Source organism: Salvia splendens, chromosome 11, assembly GCF_004379255.2.
Source record: "Salvia splendens isolate huo1 chromosome 11, SspV2, whole genome shotgun sequence".
Lineage (NCBI taxonomy): Eukaryota > Viridiplantae > Streptophyta > Magnoliopsida > Lamiales > Lamiaceae > Salvia > Salvia splendens.
Genome location: NC_056042.1, coordinates 31,759,046 through 31,772,409, shown reverse-complemented (window position 1 = coordinate 31,772,409; position 13,364 = coordinate 31,759,046). Strand labels below are relative to the sequence as shown.

Here is a 13,364-nt window from a genome sequence, read left to right as displayed (position 1 = left end):
TGCACTCAGTGGACACACGCCAAAAACATAGTTTGTCATGCCATATCAGTGTAACCTTGGGGTTTTAAGTGTAAGAAAATAACCCAAGTACACTAAAACATATTTCATAAATTCGACTGCGCAGTCATTTTCAGATATTGCCACCCTTATTCCCACCATCATACACTATCTGATCCAACGGGTGACAAGGGGCGTGGCCACACCCCAGGTCAACTAGACCGGCCAACTTGCTCTCAGATGGCTCCCGATCTCGTGTACACTAGCCTGAGGGTTCGCAGCCCAACAGACCCGAATTAGCCTGAGGGTTCGCAGCCCAACAGACCCGAATTAGCCTGAGGGTTCGCAGCCCAACAGACCCGAATTCGATTAAACATATGTGGTAAACCACTTCAGATAGGTTTCAAAACAAAACAATTGGCAAGACAAACAGTTCACCTCCATAAACATTTCCGGAACAAAGTCCGTATTTAAAGATAACCCACATAAAAGTAGGGTAGAAAAGCCCACCTCGATTGCTTAGCTTTTAAAACAGTTCCCTTCAACCACACTTTCCTCGTAAAAGATCACCCTTTTGAAAGATAAATAAATCAAGATTAGAGTCGGGGTAAACGATGTTTAAACGACAATGCATGATCCCTACGTGGACGACTTCAACATCTAGCACGTTACACGTACACACACTTAACAACATCTCAAGCCAAACACACAAAGACACGCCCGAAAACACACCCCGCACGCACCCGACACGCATACGACGTACTCAAAACGCGCACACGACACACACACAACACTCATCACACACAACACTCATACTCCTGGCATACCCTTACTGTGCAACGGCTCACTTGGCTCGGAAAAGGTTCGGAAAAAGCTCGGAAAAAGGATCGGCGTCTCGGCCTGGCTCGGTGTCTCGGCCGCCTGGCTCGGCACCTCGGCCGACCGTCTCGGCCGCCTGGCTCGGCACCTCGGCCGACCGTCTCGGCCGCCTGGCTCGGCACCTCGGCCGCCTGGCTCGGCACCTCGGCCGACCGTCTCGGCCGCCTGGCTCGGCACCTGTCTTGGCACAGCTTGGCACCTGTCTCGGCACAGCTCGGCACCTGTCTCGGCACAGCTCGGCACCTGTCTCGGCACAGCTCGGCACCTGTCTCGGCACAGCTCGGCACCTGTCTCGGCACAGCTCGGCACCTGTCTCGGCACAGCTCGGCACCTGGCGCGGTCCAGTGTACACTCACTTTCCTCCAACTTCCGATTCTCAAACCCTATACGACATTCACACCACACCTCCTACGTCCCAAAACACACCCAAACACCTGGGTCATCCCTTCCAAACTCTCCACAAAACTGCCCTAGGCTGAACCCTAAAACTCTCGGCCAACACACACGAAACCCTCGAACCAAACGCTGATTCCTCCGAGCCATCTCTTGGCCAAACACACCCACAGACTTCACAAACTCGAAACACTCAGAAACACCCCCATTGCACACACAAACATCACCCAGAATACACTACACGCAGAACTGCGCAGTTTACTTGCAAAAATCATAGTAAAATCATACGACATCCAAAGAAGCTGAAATTTACACACCACACAGAAGACACATCCAAGTTTATACAGTTAAAAAATTCGTACCAAAAGGAGATCGTTTGCTCAGTCAAAAAGGGGTCGGAACCCACTGTCAGTTACCACCGAAAACATATTCAACACAAACACATAATCACGAAGCCTAATCAGCATCTAAGACATTCAAAACGTCCTAAATGCATGAGTTTTCGAAATTAAACAAGGGTTAGGGTTTGGTTACCTTTCTTGGATAGTTCAAACGTAATTCAAACGCCTTACTTCCTCTTCCGACTCCGATTCACAACGAGAGTGCGTAACCCTTGAATCATCCACGATTCGATGAGAGGGAGTGAATGGAAACAAATGAGAACCGAGAGGGAGAAAGGAGAGAAGCTTACCGGCGAGAGAGCAACTTCGAGAGAGAGAGAAAAGAGCGACGGTGGGGGAGAGATTGAGAGAGAGAAGATAGCTTTTTTTTTTTCTAAATGGACCGGTTGTGAGGAGTGGGGGTGAGAAAATCGTGGGGGTGATGGGGGAGGGGTTTCGAAAAAAAGGAGAGGGAAAAAGGGAGAGAGAGGTTTAATTTGCTAATTAGGTTTTTAATTCATAGCTTAATTAATTATTTAATTACATGTTGCTTAGGTAAATAAAAACATATCCACAACAACAATAATATAATCAAATAAGATTTTCCAACCCATAATAATAAACAAGAATTCACATAAAAATTCATCCTTAATTAAAAGAATAAATTTTCAAAATTTTCGGATATTACATTCTTTCCACCTTAACAAAATTTCGTCTCGAAATTTGTTAGATTACTCAAACAGTTCTGGAAACTTCTCTCTCATCTTATCTTCTGATTCTCATGTTGCTTCTTCGATTCCATGATTCCTCGATTTACGTGCGTCATCTTCCATAAAAAGAACGGGCGTTACAGAAATTATATATGATGTGATTGACGAAATTTGAGAATATATATGCACCACATCAATCAATAATCAGTTTATTGATTTGAAAAATATATGCACCACATCAGTAATACAATAGGTGCCATCAAGAAAGCTAAAATATAGTACTAATTAAATTAAAAAAATTTGTAGTAGTAATTTGCTCTAATTTAAATAGTACAATCTTCTTCTTTTAAGAATTTTTTACAATAGCCAAGAGGGAAACTTTAAAATCCAAATAATTTGAGTTCAACCTCGCGTTATTAGTTATGGATGACAAGACAGTATGACACGATTAGGCTTACCAAATTGTCAAATGGTCTCCCTTTCTATTAAACAATATTCCTAAGTCCTACCTACTATATGTAGTATATTTGAATATCAAAACTACGTATTAAGTCATTCAACCTACTAGTATAATTTATCACTCATTATGGCTGGGCTTAATCATCCAAGAATTTAAGGTAATGATTGCTCCTCCTTTTCAAACCATCTTTTTTTATTAGCCGCAAACATGAGTCATCACGCAAGACTTCATTATCCAAAAAAATGCAGGAAATCATAAAGCCACAGAAAATGAAAAAAGGATTTCATCAATTTTGCGGATAATTGTCTTTATTGTAAATTTATTACTTCATTGTCAATTTTATGTTAATTTATATTAATTGAGTTATTTTTCTAAAGAAGTTTTAAGATAATTAATTTATTTCTATTTTTGATAAAAAAAAATAAAACTCTATCTTATTTCATTCTTTGTTCTTGTGTCTTACTTTATTCAACATCCTCTTACACATTGTTCTTAATCTTTGTACGAAAAGAAGTGTCTTTATTAACAAGGAACAGATAAGCACTACGTAGCAAGTGGTGGATTATTCAAGAGTATATGGAGTACTCCATCCGTCCCAACTAATTGGAGTTGTATTCCCTTTTGGAATGTCTTAGAGCATCCACAATAAGGGGGACGTTTGCCCACACTTTAAAAAAAATTTATTTATACTCTATATTTACAATTTATTGCCCTTCATTTTTTATAAACATCAACAATTAAAATGAATTAATCGTATTTGTCAATTTATTTGCTAGACTAAGGTATTAGCTAGACTATTGCTAGTCATTGCTAGGCTGTTGTTTGAACTAGGCTATGACAAGGGTATGATGATGTGGCAGAAACAGTTTTTGGCTAGCCTATGGCTAGTCCGTCTTTATTGTATATTGATAAAAAATAAAAATATCTCATTTCTATTTTATTCCATACCTACTTTAGTCTCTCTTTATTTTTTCTATTGTAGTTGTCACTCTTATTTTTCACCCAATTTCTTAATAGAATAATGCTATGCAGCCATAATGTGGCCAGCCACACAATGACATTTTTGTAAATAATTATAAAAATCAATGCAATAAATTAATAGTAATAGTTAGTGCTGAGATAATTTTACTTAATTACCCCTTTCTCAATTTTTTACTTCAAATTTCTATATCAACTGAGACACATAACACAACCTATGCTACGAATATAAATTATTAGAGTAATAATTTTATTGCATTGACTTTTATAATTATCTCCTCTCTCCTCTCTCATTGTCACTAATTTCTCTCATCCTCTATAATTCCGTCTTCCCTTCTCTCTCCTCCTAGTAATACTTTCACTCCTTCTCTCCTCCCGTAGACATTTACTTTCTAATCTACATCAATTTTGTTACAGGAGTACAATTTTCTCAGAAAACTCTTGGAACAATTTCGACTGTAAATTTAAGAAATGCCGCCAAGGTAACGACGGATGCACGCCTTCAAACGGTGGCGGTGAACCCGACGGCACCGGTGTTCCCGTTTCGGCAGGCGAATGGCATTGGCTGCCGCTCACCGGCGCGGATCTAGAGGATGGTCGATGTCTGCGCACAGGGGAGGCTCGAGTCCTCGATTTATAGATTTTGTGTTGAACGAAAGAGATAGATAGATAGATAGATAGATAAAGAGGTAGGGGACGGAACAGCGACGTACGAGCGCTAGCTATCTCGCGCCGGCGATGAACATGCGGCGACTAGAGGAGAAATCGGCTATGGCAGTTCCAATTTGGGGGTGACGAATTGGAAACGAGAAGTGAGGTGATTTGAGGAAGAAAGAATTGAGACAGAAAAGATAGAGAATGGCGTGAGAGAGGAGATAGGTCAGAGCGATAGAGTTGATGCAGATCCAAAAATAGTAAATGGCCATAGGAGAAGAATGGAAGCGAGAGTATTTTACTCTATAGGAGGAAGAGGGAGTGAATTAGTGACGATGAGAGGAGAGAGGAGAGAGAGAAAATTGACGGTGATGTTGCCACGGCATAAATCGCACTTTAATGATTTCGTTTGTTATTTGTGCAAAAAGGTATATTAGTCTCAAAATATTGATACTTTTAAGATGAACTAATTTCAAGTAAATTAGCATTTAATGTGCTATTTTTTATTAATTTTTTTAATTTTATGGCCAGCCACATTATGGCCATTTAGCATCACCCTTGTTAATATGGGGGATTCAAAATTTTTTCCTAGCTTAATTGAGACCGAGTGATTACATGATTATTACTAAAATGGACTGAAACTAATAATTATTCGTTCTAATCTAAACTATTCGATCAATCAAATCGAACAGAATCAAATTAGTCAACATAACTTCGACAAAGACTGAAATTGTCGTCTTTTTGTGTGCGCCAAAACAGCCAATAGTTCTTCGCCATATGAAAATTCAAACCAAACACATTAAAATAATACAGTAATTTAATTTGATAGCGACGCAGTTAGTCACCGCCATGGCCGTCTGTTGCTTCATAAAACAGAGAAAAACGCTATTCCATTCCCCAACCACAAAGTTGTCTTCTGCAAAAATGAGAGAAATGAGGATTCTAGTGATTTGCATCCTTACTCTGGCTGTTTCATCTTCGTCAACCAATTCAAACGACGTTCCTGTACGGAGGGACGACTACGAAGGCGGAGTGATCCACGACATCACTCACAGCTTCACTCCCAACACGCCCGTGGGAATCTACCCCAACGGACTCGGCAAGTTCCTCACGCTGCTCAGGAGCATGAAGAACGGCTCCGACTTCAATTTCTCCGAGCTCAAGTTGCCGGTACTCACGTCGACGCGCCTGGCCATTTCTACGAGAACTACTTCGAACAAGGCTTTGATGCTGATACCCTTGACCTCAGAGTACTCAATGGTAAGCATTCATCAATTCGCTCTCTGTAATCGTTGATTTCCGCCTCGAATTGGATTTCTACACTGCACATTTGATTAGGTTATCACTTTGAATCCACTATGCGTAGTTATAATCTCTGTTTTTAGTAACTCAACTAGCAGATTAGTTTCTCTCGAATCGGTTTACTAATTTGTGCTTAATTGGATCTGGAATTTTAAGGTCTCATATAATCATATTGCCATCTGATTTCCTTGTTCTTAGATGAACAATTTAGGAATTCCAGTTTGACTGAAGAGGTCTGTTCACCTTATTTCTGTGCTCTAATTTCAAGTGAAGTTAGGTTGCTTTAGCTAAATGAGCTTTAAGGAACTTCTGGATTATCTGGATTTGCTGCATTTGATGGTTTGATTGCTGTATCTGCTTGAAATGGTTAGTAATGGCATGAATTCCGCATCTGGGCAGGTCCTGCGTTGCTCGTAGATGTTCCCAGAGACAAGAATATTACTGGTATGCTAAGCTTGAATTCTTGGTATTTAAATGTATATGTGCTGGAATGGATGATCAATTTGAGTAGATGTACTTGTTTCCTAATTCTTTGGTTCTGCTATTCCTCTCTTTGGTTTTGTCTGATTCAGCTGAAGTTATGAAGTCCTTGAACATTCCCAAGGGTGTGAGAAGAGTACTTTTCAGAACGCTAAATACGGATAGGTAATGTTAACGTAATCGGGCAACTTAGTTTAGTGCTGATGCTGCTCTAGTGTTCTTACACTTTATTGCGTTTCTTGTTGATCATATCAAAGCTCTTATTTGGCTTTAGTTTCAAACCAGCTCATTGGTTTCATTTTACGGCATCTGAGACTTTATGATTGGGGATTTATATGCGATTCTTTTTTCAGGCGCCTTATGTACAAAAAGGAATACGATTCAAGTTACGTGGGATTCACAGGAGATGGAGCACAGTGGCTTGTAGATAACACTGCCATCAAACTTGTGGGTAAGACATAAAAGCGTAGATATCCATTTCCTGTGCTACTCGAGCATTTCTCCACTTGTTGTCTGTGAACTTGATGAGTCATGCATCTCCATTGCAGGACTCGATTACTTGTCCGTTGCTGCCACCGATTATCTGACCGCTGCTCATCGTGTTTTTCTTTTAAGCAAGGTAAGTCGAGCCTTTCAAATACAGTGCTCTCTGCTGATATATCTGCTTCTAGAGAGACATTTAGATATCATCAGCTGATTTGTACATACAAATTAAAGTTTTGGGGCATGTAACTCCAAGTGCAACAATAATTGATTGTGATGAAAATTTTCAGGAAATCATCCTAGTTGAAGGGCTGAAACTTGATGATGTTGAAGCTGGATTATACACTGTGCACTGCTTGCCTTTGAGACTGGTTGGTGCTGAGGGATCACCTATCAGATGTGTTCTGATGAAGGGATGAGATTGGAAAGCATCCCTGGAGGGTATTTACTTTTTAGGCATTTACATTGGATAATAAATTATGTTGGTAAAATATTGTATTGTTTAAGCAATAATTATATGTGGTGACTGGTGAGGTGTGTTTAATCTATCAGTAAATGTAGTGAATTATCTTATGTTATTATTTCTATTTATATCAGTTATTGTTCAAAATAAACACATTAAAAGTGATCAAAAGGCGATTCTATGCGTAGTAGTCTCTACGGTACTCTTTATAGGCACCTGATACAAAACAGGTATGCACACACTTTCATCAAATTTTTGGTTTTGCGTACGCGGCTAAAATGCTTCTACGCCTCCTACCACTAAATATTATTTTAATTTTTTAAAAAATTAAATAAAAAGAAATGAATATCATAACTTTTACATTTAATCACTTGGGGTGCGTTATATTGCTAACTTTTTAAGTTGCTAACTCTGTTAACTCATCAGTGCAGTGTATTAAAAATGTCAACACGGTGACATTAAATGTCAACACATAATATTAACTCAGTATATTGAAGTTCAACAAAATTATGTGTTGACATTTTTAATACATTGCGTTGATAGCAAGTTAGCAACTTAAGAAAGTTAGCAATTGATCACACCACTCTAATCACTTATGTATTTTATTATCAGTTCACTTAAAACATTAAATACTACTATCTCGTTTTGAGCATGTGGTGAAAAGAAATGACTCAACATAAATGGCGTATATAGTATTTTGAAAAATAAAAATAATCGGCCACAATATAATTAATTTATAAATTTAAGTTAGTACTCCCTTCATCCCAACTAAGTTGATACAAAACATTTGAGCACGAAGATTAAGAAATTGTGTTGAATAAATAATAGTATGAAAGTAAAATAAAATACGAAAGAGAAAAAAGTAGGAGAGATAAAGAGAGAGTAAAGTAGATGATAAAATAAAGTAAGAGTGACTGAATGTTTTGTTTTTTGTTAAAAAAGGGAAATGATTCAATTTTGTTGGGACGTTCTCAAAAAGGAATACGACTCAACTTAGTTGGGACGAAGGGAGTAGTATATTTTATATCGTACTTGTATGACATTATTTCCATTTTCATGCACCTAAACAACAAATATTCATAATCATCCATGACCAAATAGCACTACTTTATATACAGGCGCATTTAATATTTGCAACCAAATAAAAGTTTCATTCAGCTCCTGCATGCATGGGAATCTCTATAGACTATATACTCTACGAGAGGAAATATAAAAAGTGATGAAAATTTTCTAAAATAAAAAATGAAAGAAATGAGATACTTGTGAAGATGTAAAATCTTATACGTATTTCGTATACAGCTATCAATCGATGCCAGATATTTTCTTGTTTGAGATTTCAATTAACAAGTCAATTTGTTTGACTAGTTTATCCAATCGTAAATATTTTGAAAAACAAGCTGAAATGCTTCTCCAAACACCTATTCACTCTCCCCAAATTCCATCATGGAACCGCTTCCAACTCCTCCTGCTAACACTGCTCCGCCGCCACCTCCAACGCCTCCGCCCTGCACTGCCGCCGCCTCCGATGATCTCGTCCCCTTTGATCAAGCACATAACCACCTTATTAAGATAGATGGAGTTCATTGAAAAGAGGTTAACACTTGGTTATATATAAGTTTCAGCATCAATATTAGCTGTCATTTATCAGTTGAATGATCTGTTCTTTTGAGTTCTGTTACTTATGCCTTGATATATTTATGTTTATCCCAGTTCAGTTTGTTTATTTTTTTGAACAGGGGATGCATTGGTTGTAGATGTTCCAAGAGACACAAACATCACTGGTATGAGCTGCATAACTGGATTCTTACTATGTGTATCCTGCCATGCTTCTTTACATGCCACTATAGAATATTGACACTCCTTCACATTCTTTCTATTGCCACGTCCTTGTTTTAGCTGAAGTCCTTGAATATTCCGAAGGGGGTAAGAAGAGTACTCTTCAGAACACTAAATACGGACAGGTAATTGTATTAGTGGAATCTCAGCCCTTCTTAGAATTTGCATATGCTATAGTTCTTGTAAGAAATGTGTTCCATAAATTCTTTTTCAGAGGCCTTATGTGACATCAAACTTGTCGGTAAGACTTGAAGCTCAAAATTTTAGAGTTCGTTCTCTATGTTTCAGTGCTTCACTTGTGATGATTTCACATAGTTTTTCTACTGATCCGCTCATCACAGATGAGTTTTTCTTCGTGTCTCTTCTTCTCAGATTACCGTGAAAGCTAGGAATATGTTTTTCTTGATTCAATCATTCAATAAACAAAATAGGTCTAAGCCAATTCTATCTTTGATGGCAGGAGTAGAATTTGGATTGAGGAGGCTGAATCGTATATGGAGTAGTATAGTATTCGTATTTTTGTATCCTTTATTTTATATTGTTATATTTTAATTGCATTTATTTATCCACAAAAATATTAGCTTGTGTGATTATAATTTAATGATAATCAAGTGCGTTATAATGCCAACTTTTCTTAAATTGCTAAACCCTAAAACTCATCAATGCAGTGTATTAAAAAAGTCAATACAAATTTGTGTTGACATTTTAAATATCAATGTCAACACAGTGAATTAAAATATCAACTAAGTTATGTTAATATTTCAATGTCATCGTGTTGAAATATTTAATATTACTACATTGATGAATTAACAGAGTTATTAACCTAAGAAAGTTAGCAATGGATCACACCAGTAAATATAGTACTAACATATAGTACTAATGTTGAGGAAATAAAACAAGTAGAAATAATAAGAAACCGTAATTGGCCAGAGATTAATTAATATCTCAATGTAACAAATTACAAGAAATTCTTGAAACCTTATTGCATAAAAATTATAAACTTATGAATAACCATGTTATTATGGCCTTGTTATGTGTTATGTCTTCTTCCCAAACACATAGTATTATTATTAGTATTATATTAATCATAATAAGAGAGTGCAAATTTGATCTCTCATCTCTTGCACACGACTCCTCTTCCGTCAATCCCAGTGCCGCATTTCATGGTCGGCAGCTCGAGCACGTCCTCCTCATATTCCGACAGCATTTCCCCGCGGCGAAACTGTGAAACAGCGCAGTCCGTGGCGAAGATGTTGGAGACGGCGAACTCCCTCTCCCCTCCGAGCACCGGCATCGCCACTCCCATCTTCGCTCTGCTAACATAATTCTGTCTATAAGTCTGCCCCAGCACTCCATTCGCGTTGGCATTCAACGAAGACAACTTGAATCCCAGTTCCAGATGAGCAAAACAATCGTCTTCTGTGATCCCGTAGTTGTGGATTCTTGATTCTTGCTGAGTGATCGGAACAACTTTGGCTGAGATCTTGAAAAGGCCTTCAACTTCGACGACGACGCTGTTGGTGTCGCTGTCTCTTTCGATGGTGGCTGTCCCGGACTTCCAGATAGTGGAGATGGGGATTGGCTCGCCGTCGAAGGAGAGGGAGAGGCGTTCGACGGAGTCGTCCCATGTGGCGGTCTTCTGCGCGGCGATGAGGAGGTGGTGGTTGCCGAAGAGGATGGCGATGGATTGGACCCAGGTGAAGTCTCTCTTCATGTTGCGGTTTCGTTTTCCGATGAAATGGGCGTTGATGTGGAGGTTGGGGTCGGTGACGAGGCAGAAGTCGCGGTCCTTCTTGCCGTGGAAGTAGAAAGTGAGGCCGTCGCCGCCGATGAAGCGGGGGTCTTGGCACACCGCTCCAGGCATGTCACATTCTGTATATACATATATTATATGTGTGTGAGAAGCATGTGATGGTAAAATGATAAAAAAAAATGTGTAAAGAATGACTGAACTAGTAAATAATCAGAGAAACTCTAGTTTCTTGAAAAAATTAAAAAAATATTCTTATTAATAGGGTTTGCATGAGGACTTACGGCAGACTGGTTTGCATGTGACGCAGTCGACCTCGCACGTGGAAGGACAAGATGAGGGGCATACATGCTCTATACCGTAGCATTGAGGGTAGTTTCTGTTCTTGCATCTTTTTCTCTTTAGACTAGCGGCGTCTGATTCGGGAGGGGAATATGGGGACGAGGCGGGGGAAGAAGGTGGTGTTGGGGTAGGTGGAGGTGGGGAAGAAGGCGGTGTTGAAGGAGGTGGTGATGGAGAGGTTGGGGGCGTGGTGGGTGTTGTGGGAGTTGGAGGTGGAGAAGAAGGTGGTGGTGATGGAGTTGGTGAATAAGGGGGTGTTGAAGGAGGTGGTGATGGAGAAGTCGGGGGTGTGGTGGGTGTTGAGGGAGGCGGAGAAGATGGTGGTGGTGATGGAGAAGTCGGGGGTGTGGAGGGAGTTGTAGGTGGAGAAGCTGACGGTGGTGGTGGTGATGGTGATGGAGTTGGAGTTGGGGAAGAAGGGGGTGTTGAAGGAGGTGGTGATGGAGAAGTCGGGGGTGTGGTGGGTGTTGAGGGAGGTGGAGAAGATGGTGGTGGTGATGGAGAATAAGGGGGTGTTGATGGAGTTGGAGGATTAGGAGGGGTCTTTCCATCATCTCCCTTTCCTTTGCCGCCATTAGCATCATCATCTCCCTTTCCTTTTCCGCCATCGCCATCGCCCTTTCCCTTGCCGCCATCTTCATTATCATCATCTCCTTTTCCACCGGACGGAGGAGAGGAGTTTCCTTTGCCACCATCATCATCTCCCTTTCCCTTGTCGTCATCGCCAGTTCCTTTGGATGGTGGAGAGGACTCGTCACCGTCCTTTCCATCATCAGAAGGTGGCGGAGTAGATCCGGGACCACATATAGGCTTACAAGAGACACATTCGACGGTGCAAGAATCAGGGCAAAATTTAGGGCAAACATGCTCCAAATTATAGCAATGCTTGTACTTCTTGGTCAAGCATCTTGCATGGCTTGGATTATTGGCTATTCCAGGTGGAGTATCAGCTTCGGCTATTGCTACAAATAGTAGCAACGCCGCCACCACATACACTGCACTATTACACTCTCTACCCATATTTTTTTTTGTATCATAAGTTGAAATCTAGTGATGTTGGTGTTAATTTGTGATTGAATGAGTAAGTGATTATTGTAGGCAGCCAATCTCCAAATTTATAGGAGTTGTGGAGTGCAAATGTGTTCCTACTATTGGGAAAGGCATTGCATGTGATTCGCTGTCAAGTCAACTACATTAACTAGTTAATCTTGAATCAAACAATAGCTTCTAAAATCAGAGTGTCATCACTTGATCACCAAGCTGAATTATCACCACTTTCCAGCCTCATTACACTATTAATATAACACTAAAACTTTAGAATCAAGCATTTTCTAATTCAAGTTATCAGTTTTGATTCCATTCAACCGACTCAGGCATAATATATACATTAAATTATTAATATTTCCATTGGTTATAGCTCAAGATAACATTATTGTAGTGTATACCTTTCTATCTATTTTGTAAAATTATATGCTATTCTTAATCTAGGTGCATGTATTCTGAATGTTTGACTATGATCATAGAATGGACTACTTCACAACTAGGATTACACCCTATGGAGCATAATCTAATTGATAGATCATACAGTAATTTTTTATTTTTTATGTTTTGTAAGAAAAATTGTATTATGTCAACTCCTATGCATAACCGTTAACCATACAAATCAGTACGTATAATATTTTCAGAATATTAGTTCATATAGAATCGTGTAGTCCATACCAAAGATATTAAAATGTCATTGATGTAAATTGTACACTCTAATCAATTGTTACATAGCAAATAAGATATTAAAATGTTATAGATATGTATAAATTTTACTTAATTGTACTAACTTTTTTTCGATTTATGTGCGTCATCCTTATGCAGGGGCCATGCCAATTTTACGTATCGTTCCAATTTTATCGGATGTCCCTGAAGGGACCTTAATCAATTGTACTAATTAGTCTTAAATTTGATTGATTCAAGTTGGCTCCATTTTTTTATCTCTTTCTGTAATTATGATTGATTGGACATAACCCATGTCAATATGTTCGAACCATTGAATTTCTACTTAAACGGTAGACAATGGATTAATTAGTAGGAGTTTTTTAAAAGGCTCATTAGTAACTAATTTTGTCATAACTAATATTGCAACCAAAACATTAAATACCTTGCCACTAATATTTTTGTTCAATAGATCTGGTAGACAGCTCAAATAAAAGGGGGCTCACTATCCGGCCTTCTGGGGAATAGGCATAGGCCCAACTAATGAGTATAT

The 13,364-nt window shown here is 39.2% G+C and overlaps 1 protein-coding gene, 1 non-coding gene and 1 pseudogene across 2 annotated transcripts; 1 reads left to right on the top strand and 2 right to left on the bottom strand.

Moving 5' to 3' along the window:
- Nucleotides 1–5,365: 5,365 nt before the first annotated feature.
- On the top strand, nt 5,366–7,271 carry LOC121754954 (annotated as a pseudogene).
- Nucleotides 7,272–10,129: 2,858 nt separating this feature from the next.
- Nucleotides 10,130–12,127, bottom strand: LOC121754807. Its single transcript, XM_042150109.1, has 2 exons — nt 11,050–12,127; nt 10,130–10,887 (listed from the first exon to the last, which is right to left on the bottom strand). Exons 1-2 carry the CDS (start codon nt 12,125–12,127, stop codon nt 10,130–10,132), a joined length of 1,836 nt encoding a protein of 611 aa, XP_042006043.1.
- Nucleotides 12,128–12,927: 800 nt separating this feature from the next.
- LOC121756624 lies at nt 12,928–13,028 on the bottom strand. Its single transcript, XR_006041005.1, has one exon. It is a non-coding gene; the product is annotated as a U6 spliceosomal RNA (small nuclear RNA).
- Between the last annotated feature and the right edge of the window lie 336 nt (nt 13,029–13,364).